This window comes from Asterias amurensis, chromosome 3 (assembly GCF_032118995.1).
Source record: "Asterias amurensis chromosome 3, ASM3211899v1".
NCBI lineage: Eukaryota > Metazoa > Echinodermata > Asteroidea > Forcipulatida > Asteriidae > Asterias > Asterias amurensis.
Window position 1 is genome coordinate 12,616,326 of NC_092650.1, and position 14,112 is coordinate 12,630,437.

General features: G+C 37.2%; 1 protein-coding gene across 1 annotated transcript; it reads right to left on the reverse strand.

Annotated features, from left to right (window-relative positions):
• LOC139935367 (uncharacterized) lies at window positions 1-9,919 on the reverse strand. Its single transcript, XM_071929913.1, has 6 exons — window positions 9,613-9,919; window positions 8,113-8,237; window positions 5,673-5,890; window positions 4,047-4,150; window positions 3,226-3,475; window positions 1-2,609 (listed from the first exon to the last, which is right to left on the reverse strand). Exons 2-6 carry the CDS (start codon window positions 8,226-8,228, stop codon window positions 2,353-2,355), a joined length of 945 nt encoding a protein of 314 aa, XP_071786014.1. The 5' UTR covers window positions 8,229-8,237; window positions 9,613-9,919; the 3' UTR covers window positions 1-2,352.
• Between the last annotated feature and the right edge of the window lie 4,193 nt (window positions 9,920-14,112).

A 14,112-nucleotide genomic window follows, 5' to 3' on the forward strand; every position in this document is an offset into this window, starting at 1 on the left:
TAAAGTTAAGTATATTTTAAAATTTATTTTCCATGTATTAATACTTTGAACGATGTATTATATAACTTAAACATAGTTGACGGAAATCGTGTACGATTATTATTGTCAATAACATAATATTTGTAATGCGACTCAGTCAATCAATCTTGGGCGACGCAGACATCAAATTTAGGTTCTTGAACATTTTGAATATAAAAATACACTGAATTTACTGGTGATAAGTTAGCCCACGAAGCAATCACTGACAGACACCCTGGGAGCCTTGAATACAACATGCTTATTATAAACATACTTTAAAACATAGACTTCTTATTGAACATGGCAGTGTAAAACTTGTTAAAAGGAGTGCGTCCTACGCAAACATAATAAAACATTAAACAGCAAAAATGTACCAGATAAAGGTCAATGCACAAGTATTTTTTTTCTCAAAAAAATCAGGAATTTTTGTTATCTAATTATATACCCCAATTTTTTACATTATTAATCAGACTGCAATAGCCAAAGTTTGTTATAATTTTATACGCACACTGGTTAAAAAAGAGTATTTTCAGATCAGACAATATGCCAAAAAAGAAGGAAAATATTACAAACGAATGTTTTAAATCACAACGGAAATTATCGTTGGTTCAGTTGCTCAACACGACATGTATTGTGAGTAAAAGAAATGTTGACTATTGTGAACTAAATCAAATCATTTTATTTATTTGTCTTAAGTGTATTAGTGTAATATACAGAGTATTGCTTTTAATTAGTCGGAGACTAACTTTAAAGGTTTTCGTATTTACAAAACTGAGGTAGTTGTTTTGCCAAAGTTGTTTGTTTCTTGTTGCGAGGTTTCTCAGCGAGTGGTTAAGCACTACAAATTGTAACGATATGGGTATGTTTGGTAGAATTAGCCATCTAGCATAGAGAATATTGCAACAGTTCGACTATTAAAGGATTCGGGTACTTTTTCAAAATGTCCACAGATTTACATTAAACTTACAGGGTTTGAAGATAATAATAGTGGAAAGCTTCCCTTCAAATATTACTAACTAAGGTTGTGTAGTTTTTGAGAAATGAGTTAAACAAGTCACAAAATAATTTTGGTCTCATGAGACCAAAATTATTTTAGCATGTAAAATCCTCTTAACCAGTTATGATATTATACCAAAACCATAGCATAACTGGTTAATACGTTTTTACATGCTAAAACTGAGACGAAAATTATTACTTTTACTCATTTCTCAAAAACTACAGCACCTCAGTAAGTAAAATTTCAAGGGAAGCTTTCTACTATCATAATCTTCAAACTGTGTAAGTTTAATGTAAATCTGTGGACATTGTGTTTTTTGTAAGGAAAAGGTACACATACCCTTTAAGTAATGATGTTATAAAGATATCCAAATGGATTTGCGTTTCTTATTTTTGACTTGACAGGGAAAATGTTCGTGTACTTAAAATTACCCAATTATCTTTTTCATACATAAAACAAATTAACGCAATGCCTTTTGGGCAAGTCATGGTTTAGTAAGTTAAATATATTTGAAATAAAGATTAAATTTATCATATCTATGTTCATAAATATTAATTCAGTCTGCTTTTTACAAAAGAAATGTTGGGAATAGTTTGATCAGACGAACCAAGGCTGAAATTATCACTGATTCAGACACTCTTGGGAGAACAGAAAATTTGATTGCTAGCTTTCATTTGTTGATGTGTCTAGTTTGTTTGTTTGTTTGTTTGTTTGTTTGTCTGTCTGTCTGTTTGTCTGTCTGTTTATTTGTTTGTTTGTTGTTATCTTCCACTGACTTCCCAGTTATAAATTTATATTATACATCATTTATACACTGTACATAAGCATAATCTGCCGATATTTGACAAAAGTATAAAGACACTATGTACCATAACACCAGCTTTCAAGTTTTTACATACATTATTATGTACATCATACTATGGGGAAATCACTCTTAAAACAATAATATGACCTTGTCAGTATAAAAAACATATTTGTACATTAATATAAAAGTAAAAAGGGGTCTCTAAATTTAAAAAATGCTGTACATAATACATTGGTTCTTTAAAACCATTTTCTATTCTTTTCCCCTTTTTCCCGAACACTGGCACTTAGGGGTTGATACTTTGGAATCATGATTTTAAAAACGACAGAACATTCGTTTGATCTTTTTGAAATATTTTAATAAATAACATACCAGAAATAGTGCCATTTATTGTTTCCAATCGATCACACTCGGTCTGCTTTATTTACACACTGTCTCGCAAGACACCGCAAATTCACACAGTATAAAAATAGCGCCCTCTGTCACACAATCTTAAAGTTCGTGTTGCCACACACACTGTGTAGAGCGCCCTCTACTTATCCAGCTTGGAACAAATCTTGACTCGTCTGTGTTCCTTGGTGAGGAACTTAATTGCCCTTTGGATGACGTGTATGTTGGGATCACTGCATCGACGTGTACTCTTATGAATACACTGTCGGTATTTAATCAGACTGTGGCACGGATCTTCATCTTCGCCTTGTAAGGCAGAAACAAACTGGTTGTTACAAGGCCTCATGGTCGACACAATACAACTCTGTCTTCTTAACCGACTTCTGTAGCGCTTTGACTCTGTGGATCACAAAGAACAGTGGTGCAAAATTAGTATTCAATTTCCATCATTTTGATTCATGCATTACTTTAATGAGGTTGGTCTCACATGATTCATGATGGAGGAAGAATCAGAAATTCAATATTGCCCTCTCTGCCTTAAGCAGTGACACATTGATTATGACATTGTCATGAACAAAGAGTTAGAAGATAATGCGGAACTGGAACTTGTTGGTCAACGGTTGTTCACCAATCAAACTTCAAGCAGGCTTGGTAAGACACTGCTCTAGAATTGCAAGGGTCGTGGGTTCGAATCCCACCTGAGTAACATCCTGTGATATTTCTTCACAGGACTCAGGAAAGTACTGAGTATACAGTGCTAACACACATCGGTGTATGGGTAAAAACCAAAATTAATATTCAAGCAGGCTTGTTTACAACTGTTTATAGCTTCAAGCCAGTGGACGCAACATTCTTTTTTTTAGCAAATTTAATAATAAATTAACCACAGGAAAAACAATTTGGGGTGAACAGAGGAGAAGAAGAAATTATTCATACAAAATGGTTCTTCAATGAAAATACTAAGAATGCATGAAGAGTAACTTTTGATCCCAAATTAATTTGTTCATCAACTCACGTCTTCTTCCTGATCTGACTTGTCTAATGCCAGCTTGAACTGCGTCTGATACTGCTGATGTTGGCATGATATTTGTGCTGACTGCTGATGTTGATGGTCGGACTCTGGGCATATGTGCATCTTGACAAAGTGACTTTCTAAATCGCGTTATAAGAGAATTCACTTCATCATCAAAGGAACTTTGCGATTGGCCACCCTCGGACTCCGTACTACATGTCGTTCTTTCACGCTGAATACAGTTTTTGTAAACCTGTGAACGATACAAAGTTTCAAATAATGAGCTTCAAAAATCACCAGACTTTGAAATAAACAATGTGTTATAAAGATAACAGAAGTGCCAGCAGTGGAGTGTTTTCTTGTCCATGTTTGCAATGTATTTGTTATGAATAAAATACCATGTTCCCTGAAAAATCAATGGTGTTGGTAAGATACTCTAGCTAGCTATACGACTATGATTAACTTTGACTTGCAATGTTGTTTGTCCATTGGAGGTCGACTCCATATATTTCGATTATTCTGTGAATTTAGACTGGCTGTTAAATAATGGATGAATACACAACTGAACAGGTCATTCAGAGGACAGGAGCAGCAATTATTCTTCATGTAAATTGGATATGGGTTGCGTGTTAGTGATACCGCAATGTTATGAATACGGTGAACAAGTAAAGGCCAATTTATGTCTGCTAATGTGAATTTTGTCACACAGTACAAATTGATTTTTAGATTACATTGAAATAAACTTTAACAAAACTATGGGTAACTGGTAACAACAATTTGGTACATGGAATCTACGTTGAGGTTTTGAGAATGCATGAACTTACTGGCAAGCTGTGGCACATAGCGTCACCTTGTTTGGATCCCCACTTCTTCACTGCGTTTATGAACTCCGTGCTGCAAGTTTTCATCAATGTTGTAAAACAGTCCTCTAGAATATACACAGGAACAAGAAACACAATATTAACGCATGATAAAGGTTGAATAAAATGAACATGGAAAACTGCAATTCGTAAATAGTCTATAAGGCAATGTGCTATTGGTTGAATACTATGTTGAGTACACATGTATATGTAACCCGCAGCTTGAACTTAATCCAAAAAGAGTTGGGTCATCGAAATGTCAGGTTAATTCATGCATGCAAATTGCCTCGAAAATCCAGGAAGAGCTTTCCACAAACAATATTTTAAATTTTCCCTTTGCTTAATACTAGTGAAGATTCAGTGTATGGATATACTGTGTTTGTTGTCTTGGCCAATAAACGAACCCACGCACTCCAAACCTCTTTCATATTTTCATCTGCACTGATCTAACAATGTACAACAAAAATGACAAGAATAGGATGGGGAGAGGGTGGAGGAAGGGGAGGTTTCTGGCGGTCGGTACAGTACTCTATGTAGACCGCAGCGAAGGATTGACGAGAACGAAAACACATGTGACAAGCAACCAATCAATGGGCCTTGACCGCATCGGAAATCGTCAATCCAACCGGCCGAGCAAGAACAATCCGATAGAGTTGCCTGGCTGCTTTACCAGAAGGACGTGAAGTTGTGAACAATTGATTGAATGCGTAGCAATCGCAATGCATGCAATAGCAATAGTTGGAAATTTGCGGGAGCGTACCATCGCAGTCGCGCAACGGGTTGGATAGTTTGTATCACATGCATCAAGTCGGCACTTCCTGTAAGTGTCGATCTTGTATTGGGCTCACAGTTTTAACTCTTTCCTTGCTTTGATTTTACCTAAAGATTTCCCTTTATCAATTGTAATTTAAGGCGATTAAATGATAGACATCGTTCGTTAAAGAACATGTAATAAACATTACCCAACTTATTTATTAGATGCCAACCCCGCCCAGAGTCCGGATTTGTGGGCCTTGTCCGGACTTTGATACGGAACCACCTACAGCGCATGTTGAGGGTATCAATGACAATATTGTCAAAGGGAGATAGAAAAGGTGTTTGATGAGGTATGTGAATGGGCTGGTGACCAGCTAATTGAATGGCTCAACGGACGACCTCACATGTAGTCTCCCCCACCTCTTATTGTTACGAAAGACCAACTACTGACACAAACATCTGTGAGGCTTCTTCATCGAGCAGGTTATTTAGGCGCCTCATTAGGACATCTCGTGGGCGTTCCTGCTCGGAATTCCAGCCTAAGTGTGGACAACACCTTATGTCTGCATAAATGCACTCATTACCTGACAGGTAAAGGCCACTTCTATAAAAGCAGGCGCCTGTTGTTGTTCTGAATAAACCAGATTTATACTTCAGCAAATAATACACATTACATCGTTCACTTTCAATGACAGACTATGAGCTTGCGTTTTTAGATCGGGTGAAAATTTGTTCATGCTTTTAGTTTTAGTGTCCTTGATTTAGAGTCAATTGTTTTTTGGAAAATACTTTGTTTTTTTGTTTTTGTTTCAAATTCAGAATGTGGAATCTTACCTTCAGGTTTCGGTGTGTTGTGCTGGACCTGAGACTTGAACTCCGTTCGAGATATTCTGCCATCCTTGTCTTGATCGAAGTTTGAGAAAATTGTTTTGGAGTCCATTTCAGGCATGTTAGGGTTGGATTTCCGGTACTCGATGTGTGTTATAAACCCATCTCCATTTTGATCATTTAAAGTGAACGCTTCCATTGGGAGAAGAAGAATTTCCGGGTAGCTAAAGGTAACACAAAGGGTAAACAGTTAATGGAATAATCCAGAATGAGTTAAACAGTTAATGGAATAATCCAGAATGAGTTTTATTAAAGAAAATCAAATCGAGATTGGTATTTAGAGAAAACGAAATCGCTGCGAATGTCTGACGTCGGTACGTAAATAAAGCATGAACCGATGACACTGTGATATCATTTTCACAGTCATTTTAAAGATGCTATGTCAGACTTTTGGCCGATTTGATCCCAAAATTTTGATTTAAAATTCAATTCAGGTATTTTGATGGGGGTCGAGAAAGTTACAAGCTTTCATTTGAGCCATTGCGCGAAAAAGTCGGTCAAATATTAGTAGCAGTGAAATAAAGTGCTCAAAATTAGTTTTTGTCGGGATCCCGACAATATATCACGTGACCAATTCTTATGTGTTTTAAAAGAAACGTTTTAAATTTGTGTCATGGTTCCTAACCATTAAAAGTAACAGTTAAACTTTTTTTTTTCGTAAGAGCAGGTGATACTCTTTTAAATACCACTCACTCAAAAAAATCTATTTTTTAATGTTTGGGGCCAAATATCTGACATAGCATCTTTAAGTTGCTGGCAAATCCCGTTCCTGAACATGATTGTTTCCTCATAGCCAAGGATGTGTTTGGCAATGGGTTCACCATAAGCACAGCTACAATCACCTTACAATATTATATTGGTGTCCCTGGAACAGATCAATGGATTGACAACCACCAAGGCAACCGTTTCTGTATTCGCTTAAAGACACTGGACCATTGGTAATTGTCAAAGACCAGTCTTCTCACTTGGTGTATTTCAACATATGCATAAAATAACAAGCCTGTGAAAATTTGAGCTCAAGTGGTCGTCGGAGTTTGCGAGATAATAATGAAAGAAAACAAACCCTTGTCACACGAAGTTGTGTGCTTTCTGATGCTTGATTTCGAGACCTCAAATTCTAAACTTGAGGTCTCGAAATCAAATTCGTGGAAAATAACATCTTTCCCGAAAACTACGTTACTTCAGAGGGAGCCGTTTTTCACCATGTTTTTACTATCAACCTCTCCCCATTACTCGTTACCAAGTAAGGTTTTATGCTAACAATTATTTTAAGCAATTACCAATAGTATACACTGCCTTTAAAACAATATATATAGCACTTTGTCAATAAAGAACAATGCGATCTTCAGTTTGTCAAATACCAAATCTGCAAAGACTTACTCTTTGATACGGCTTTGTTGTTAATGAGTTTTTTTTTAATACCCGTTGGGTGCGAATTTATAAAAACAAATGTAGCCTTTTCTTCTCAGCTAAATCTATTGCGACAGTTTTTGGTAAATATTATTGGTAGTGAATATGTATCTGGAAAACATTTTGTTTGGAACCCAGAAGACAGTGATGAGACCAGTCAAAAAAGCATTTCCGGTGCAATCCTTTCTTCCATTTGTTAACACTGACAGTCTATTGAACAATGAGCTGTCAATCACCGTCTCTATTGTTAACAAGTTTAAACCAACCCGCGGGACACCTCTTTATGTACGCACTCAATTCGATCAAAAAATCGTATCGACTCTTACGAAGAAGATTACATGGGTAGGCATATAATTGGGTTGCATTCACAAGCAAGATTTTCTTAATCTTCAATAACAAAATCAAGCGTAAAAATGGAAAGACTTTTAAAAAAAAAAGTATCACGGCAATTTTTGTGTGAACGAATTAATCACGTATAAATAAATAATTAATTACTTTATGGAAATAGTTCAGATATCCAATCTGATTGATCAGGCATAATCAAAGTGGAGTGGCGATTCATACTGATTTCGTCCGTATATTTTTTTGTTGGGGTCGTGAAGTGTGTTTTTATGGGTTCTTGTCATCATATGATTTCCATTGTTAACGACTATCTCCAGTTAATGGACACGGATCGTTTGAGTTTATGAATAAGTACATCACAAAAATTGTATGGATTGGGCCAAGTACCATTATAATTATAATCGTTTGACCACAATCCCTATTGCATGTATCCTGTCTGCTTTACTGCTGTAAATAACTCAAGCATCGTGCATTCAGGACTAAATATGCTGACTTTTATGGAGGTCTCTCTACTTTTATGAATGGTCGTTAGGGTCGATGCACTGTGCTTTCCGGAAATACTTATTCTAAAGCTCTATATCGAGAACTTATTGACTATAATAGCTTGATCTGAACTGATATGTTTTGAACTCACTCTGCACTGCTTTGGTAATCAGATGAACTAGCTGAGTATTCTTCATCGACCGGGAGCGACCTCACCAAGATGGGTACGAGGCAAACAAGACACGTGATCACACTGACATACATCATGAGAAAGATCTAAAACACAATCAAATCAATACAAATTAATTAACTAATGAACAATAAATTTTCACAAGGTTAATCTATTACCAGGTTTGTAGCAATTTTAGTGTTCACCGTTTCAGTTTGTACCAACATAAGCATGAAACTTTTGTTGTGTTCTCTGTCTTTTTTTTCATTAAGATTGTGTAGGCCTAGATCGGAGAAAACTTGGCAAAAATATGAAATTGTTACGGTTTATTTGGAATTCACAATACCTTACTAAGTGTTACTAACTGAGCTCCAAAATTAATACGGCATCACAATAAAAAATACCGATAGATAAACCATAGAAATCGAAAACTTTTCTGTACTGCAGGTACATCACGTCAATTGCATATTATAAATTGTAAGTGAACTGCAGCTTAATGGTACGGGTTGACTGGGACGACCCCACCGCACCTCTAGCCTGTCGGGAACACTGGCAAGCCAAAACCGACAACACGAAGCATATCTCGACGATTCGCGGGGCCTCAGTCCCAAGTGTTTTGCCGGTTTCTCTTCATATTCAAAGTTTAGATTTGCCTCACACTGTCTTCATTTTTAACATAAAATCAAGGATTTTGTGATGGGGTAAAAAAATTCTAGACTGATGACTGTTTACATTTAATCACTATAATTAACCACTAAATTGCCCAAAAAAACACAAATCATTCTGAAAAAAAGATTGGTTGCGAACTAAGGTAGGCTCGCCTGAGCCGTTGTAGCCAAAACACATCATGGTGTTTCTACTAACCGTGAAATTACTTGACTTTACGTGACACGGGGTGGGTAATCTGGGCCATATTATGACCCGGTGCTAGTAAGCATATAGAATCATCAAGAATGATGAAATAAAGTTAAGGGAACAGAACAATAACATTCACAATAAAACAATTCAACAAGTTATTTATCCAGAGGGCATTTTGACTGCCTTAAGGACATAAAGCAGAGGGAAAAGGGTACACTAATTGCCGGAAATGTGACATTATGCGCATGAACATACTCTTTCAATCTAATGTCATAAACATTGTTGACAAAGACAATAAACACTGCGTAATAAATCAGCAAACTTAGAAGTTCTACATCAATTAAGTCCAAGTTGTGTAAAATTTGAAAGTCAAACGCTTTTTTTTTTTTTCTAAAAGGCTTTATTTATTTTGGTAGAAAATCATCTGAGAAGCACGTGTTCCTGCGTCTGACGTGCAGCTACACTAAATCAGTGTGAATTCAAAAGCACTATACACGTCAAAAGTGTTCTTACAATACTGCGTTGCTCAATCGAATAGTATGAAGGTTATCATGCTGTTTCCAAACATTAGGGCATGTGCGATGACAAGATAAACAAGATGACAGCTAGATGTGTTTTACTTACATAAACGTGGTGATTTACAATCCCTGATAACGAAATCGACCTTGGGTTTAATGTAGAAACTACAATCCAATACACGTCGTTCAAAGATGTACAACGTGAAGTTGTATACTATTGGTAATCGGCTAGCATCCGGTTCGTGTCCAGGTTTCCGTGATATTGTTGTAGTATAGCTTGTCCGTCCCAGTCAATCCTTACAAGTCCGTGTTTTTCCTTCAATGTACTATTTTTCAACGCGGGAAATGACGAGTTTATATATAGTTCCCGGCAGCCGCCGACCGCTATTCACCGTGCTAGGTAGTAAAGATTGTGTGTATGTGCCTTACACGAAGAGTTTGACGTGAAGTAAATAGCGGGTCACCGCTGCCCCGCCCATTCATAGGACATGGGATGAATGGTATAAAAAATGACAACACATAAATCGGCTAATAGAGATCTTTCGGCTCTGGTGATTGATTGACAATGCTGGAGTACGCGCATGCGCTGTTTATCCTCATGAGAGAAGCAATACTCACTAGCCAAAACTACAGCACGTGTGTCACAATCCAATGCTCTCCAATAGCAAACCCCAAACGTGTAGCGATCTCTTACAATCCTTGATTGAACCTGTCAAGCGAAACGAAACCACTCGCCTTCAATTTTCTCACTGAATCCAGAATTTTTTAGAACCCGAGAAAAACAACATGACAATGAAATTGTTGGATACGATTACTATGGATACATGTCAACAATAATTGTCAATGGGATTGGACTTGCTAAAAATAAAATGGTTTTCGTAGTTTGCGCGTGGTTTTAGTGTTTCTTTGTTAATAATTTGATGAAACATTGCCGATGGAGTGTTCCTGAGCTTGCTGGAGCGATGACAAAATCTCCCCTGCTGTGAATTTAACTTTTATTTTGACTTTCTTCTCAATGCAAACACACATGGCAGAAAGAAAACGCAACATTAACATTAACAGAAAACCAAATCTATGTTACAGCTTTAAAAAGTAATTGAAATAAAGTGCAATGTCAACAATTATTTCGTTTAAATGGCATTTTGCCAAGTTCTGTTCGGCTTGGTTGGAGGAGCGAATCCTACGTCAATATATGACAATAGCTGGTTTACATCATTGTCAATACTAGTCTCTTGGGCTAAACGGGAGTTCAAGCCTGTACTGAAAAGAGCCAATTTCCACACATAATCGCCATACGGTGTTTTCGGATCTGACAAGCACACAACATGTTTATGCAAAATAACAAAGTTTCTGGTGCAATATATCATGGAGGTATAAATGACTAGCGTGTGTTCGAGCACGTGATTGGACGCTTAATGTCTCCCAAAGCACATGGCGTGGAACGGAACACTTTGTCAACACTTGAAAACTCTCCGTGTCAAATACAATAATAGTAAAATAATAATAATAGAAAAATAACAAGGGAACACAATGCCAATAACAGTCGGTTGTCAACAAGTCAACAAACTGTGGCACAATAACAGATCAAAGTTTGGTCAGCACACCTGCTCTTTACGGTTCGACTATAAACGCAATGGTTCTCTCATAGCTGTAAATCGTGTACACAATTCGGATAAACAAAAAAGTATAAAAGTGACCATTAAATTCCAATCCTTAAAAATGCTAAGTTAACCTGAGCGTGAGCAGCATGATGGAGCAACAAGGCATGCGTCAATCTTTGAACAACAAATTTAAACACAGGCCTCGTGAACGAGTCGATGATTGCATTGTAAATGGACGGCTTAGGTGTGCTCTAGACTATAGTACATTATGAGTAACTTCTTTCTTTCACAGAAACCAGATTTACAGTACAACGAACTCCGCTTGCATCATTATCACAGTATGCCGAACTGTTTATACAAGTTAAATGACAAAAAGAAAGGTGGAAAACGACTCACTTTAGAGGAATCCTTGTATTACAACCAACACAACTTGTCTTTTCATGTCCTTCTACATTATTAATATTTGGTTCAGACTTTAGTTTGTTTGACGCGAGCGAGTGATGAGTTTAATGCGATTTGATCATCCTTGGTAATATTTGCACACCTGGGCTACTCGAGATAGACGGGCATTCCACCTGAATCATTGATAACAAAATCTCCCGCCCTTTTTACCGGTAAGTTGGACGATAGTCACATTTACTTGCCAGACACATGTAGTGAGTGCAGTTAGGAATCGCATGGCTCGATCATCAGTCAATTTGAGTAAACACTTTATAGGGTGCAAAAGGCCGTCCCATACACCTGCCACTGGTCTATCGTTGAAATCATCTGCGATTTGGGGATAATTTATTTAAACTTTTTAAGACCGTAAGTAAAACATCAATTATTGGAATCTGTTGGGTAAGAAACATCAATTCTTGCTTCTGCCACTCTATCACTATTTACAGGGGTGGTTGGACGGAACGTAACACTCTGTCCTTGATCATGTTTTATTAGGAATTTCTGTTTTTGTCTTCATCGATGACAATTCGTTGTAATTAACTCCGTAGGTAAAACTATTTATAAAGTACAGTAGAAAACTGAAACTTACAATTTGCATGGAATATCTCGGGTACACCTTTGACATAAAAACTTGTTTTGAACGAAATTGTAGGCTACACGCTTTTGGCCCCGTGCCAATTATCAATTAGGCTAGCCTGTACATGGTCCATTATTGCATGGGTAACTCTGGCTAGGACTTCGAGCCGTAAGCCAAAACAGTCTTTACCCTCAATATTATGAAATTCGATATGGAGTAAAATCACATTTTTTTGACTGGTGGAACTCAAACATCCTCTTTGTTTGAAAGACTCGATTATTTCCTGTGCACTGGGCGTACCAAACGGAACAATAGCGTTTGTCCATGTAGTCCATTACTTCCGATGTATGTCCCGGTAGAGCTGTTTGCTATTTGGGTGGCTTTTAGCCACGGTGGTTTGACCGTCTCCAAGGAGTCAGAACAGTCCAATCATCTAGTTTGACGGGAAGATGTCCGGACAAAGACAAATTAACTGGTTTGTCTCGAAGGAACACGTCCGCTTGGGTTAAACAACTTGGAAAAGAACAATACTGGATACCGGGTAAAGCCCAAGTAGTGTTTAATGAGATCTCTCGTGTAGCAGAAGAAGGCATATCCCAACCAGTCACTGACATCAATCCAGAATCGAACGTCAAGGCAGTATAAAGTTTATATTTAAATTATCAGCGACGTAGATAGTATGTACAATGCACAAAGATTCTGATTTCACTGACGATAACTGACCGTTTATCCATAACTTACGCAAAAGCATAGATAAAGGTAAAGAAGATTTTATGAAAGCAAATAACTATAATCGGTGGTGACTAGACTTTTTTTGGAGGTCGCGGGCTGGCAGGGAGTAGATGCTCTATACTCCGGTGAAATCCTCTGTACTCCGGTGAAATAACTTGCAATAACGTGTAGATATCCTAATGACATAAAGTAGATTAGTTTGAACAGCACCTGATGTGAATGTCACAATCTTGTACAAAATGTTTCAACTGAGAAACCAAGAAAATCCAACAAAGTTTATTTTTTCTTCGATCTCCTTTTTTGTTGGGGGGGGGGGGCTTAGCACACTGTTCCCAAATCCGAATGAAAAGGGCATCTGCCAGCTATTCTTTCACTCGTGACAATGATTTAAATATATTTATTATACGTTTCTTGAAACAGCATAATACTAAAGTTGGTCCTACTATAAAACTTGACGAAAATAACCCATGGCCCAGCTGCTCTGTATCGGTCAGGGGTTCATAATGACATGGCGTGGTCCACAACTCAGCTTTACAGAGCCCTGTTATTTATGTATTTTTGGATCTGTCAGTATGTTGACTAAAAGATCAGAGTACAACCAATATCACTTTGTATAAGAAAAACAATTATTTTCCAGAAGTGGACCGTTGTATGAGTGCCACGTGTGTGGCGTGTGGTGCAAATCAGATAAGGTAGTACCATTGCTTCTGTGCTATTTTCAGCAATGATACTGAACACATAGGCGCCTACACTCTGGGCATCGTGCCATATCGAACTTCAGTACTAGATGCTTACAATCTCTCTGGTCTTAGATTTAACAGAAACATCACCCAGCTGAACTAGTTGTGTTAAGAATTGATATAAACAATAATGAAGTAAGATTAATGACAAGTTGGTTTTTGAAAAATGACTGTATGACTTCCAATTCCTCAAGTTGTGACAGCATCAGGAGCTACGAACATTTTATATAATCCCAATACCGAAACAGGTGTTTTTGCTAAAACATAAATAAACACAATAGTTATGAACATAATCGTGTTGTCTGCTGAACTAGCTACAGACAGAGAAATTTCAGCTGCCGCATAATGTTGCAAAAAAGCAATGGTGCACCGGCAAAATATTGTACATTTTCTTTTAATGACAAGCTGGAGCGGCCAAGACATCATTCAGCGGCATTTTTGAGGGATGGAATAATTTATGATTGTGCAATGTAATGTATTTCGATCTCACAACAGGAGGAGGAGTGGGGCAATGT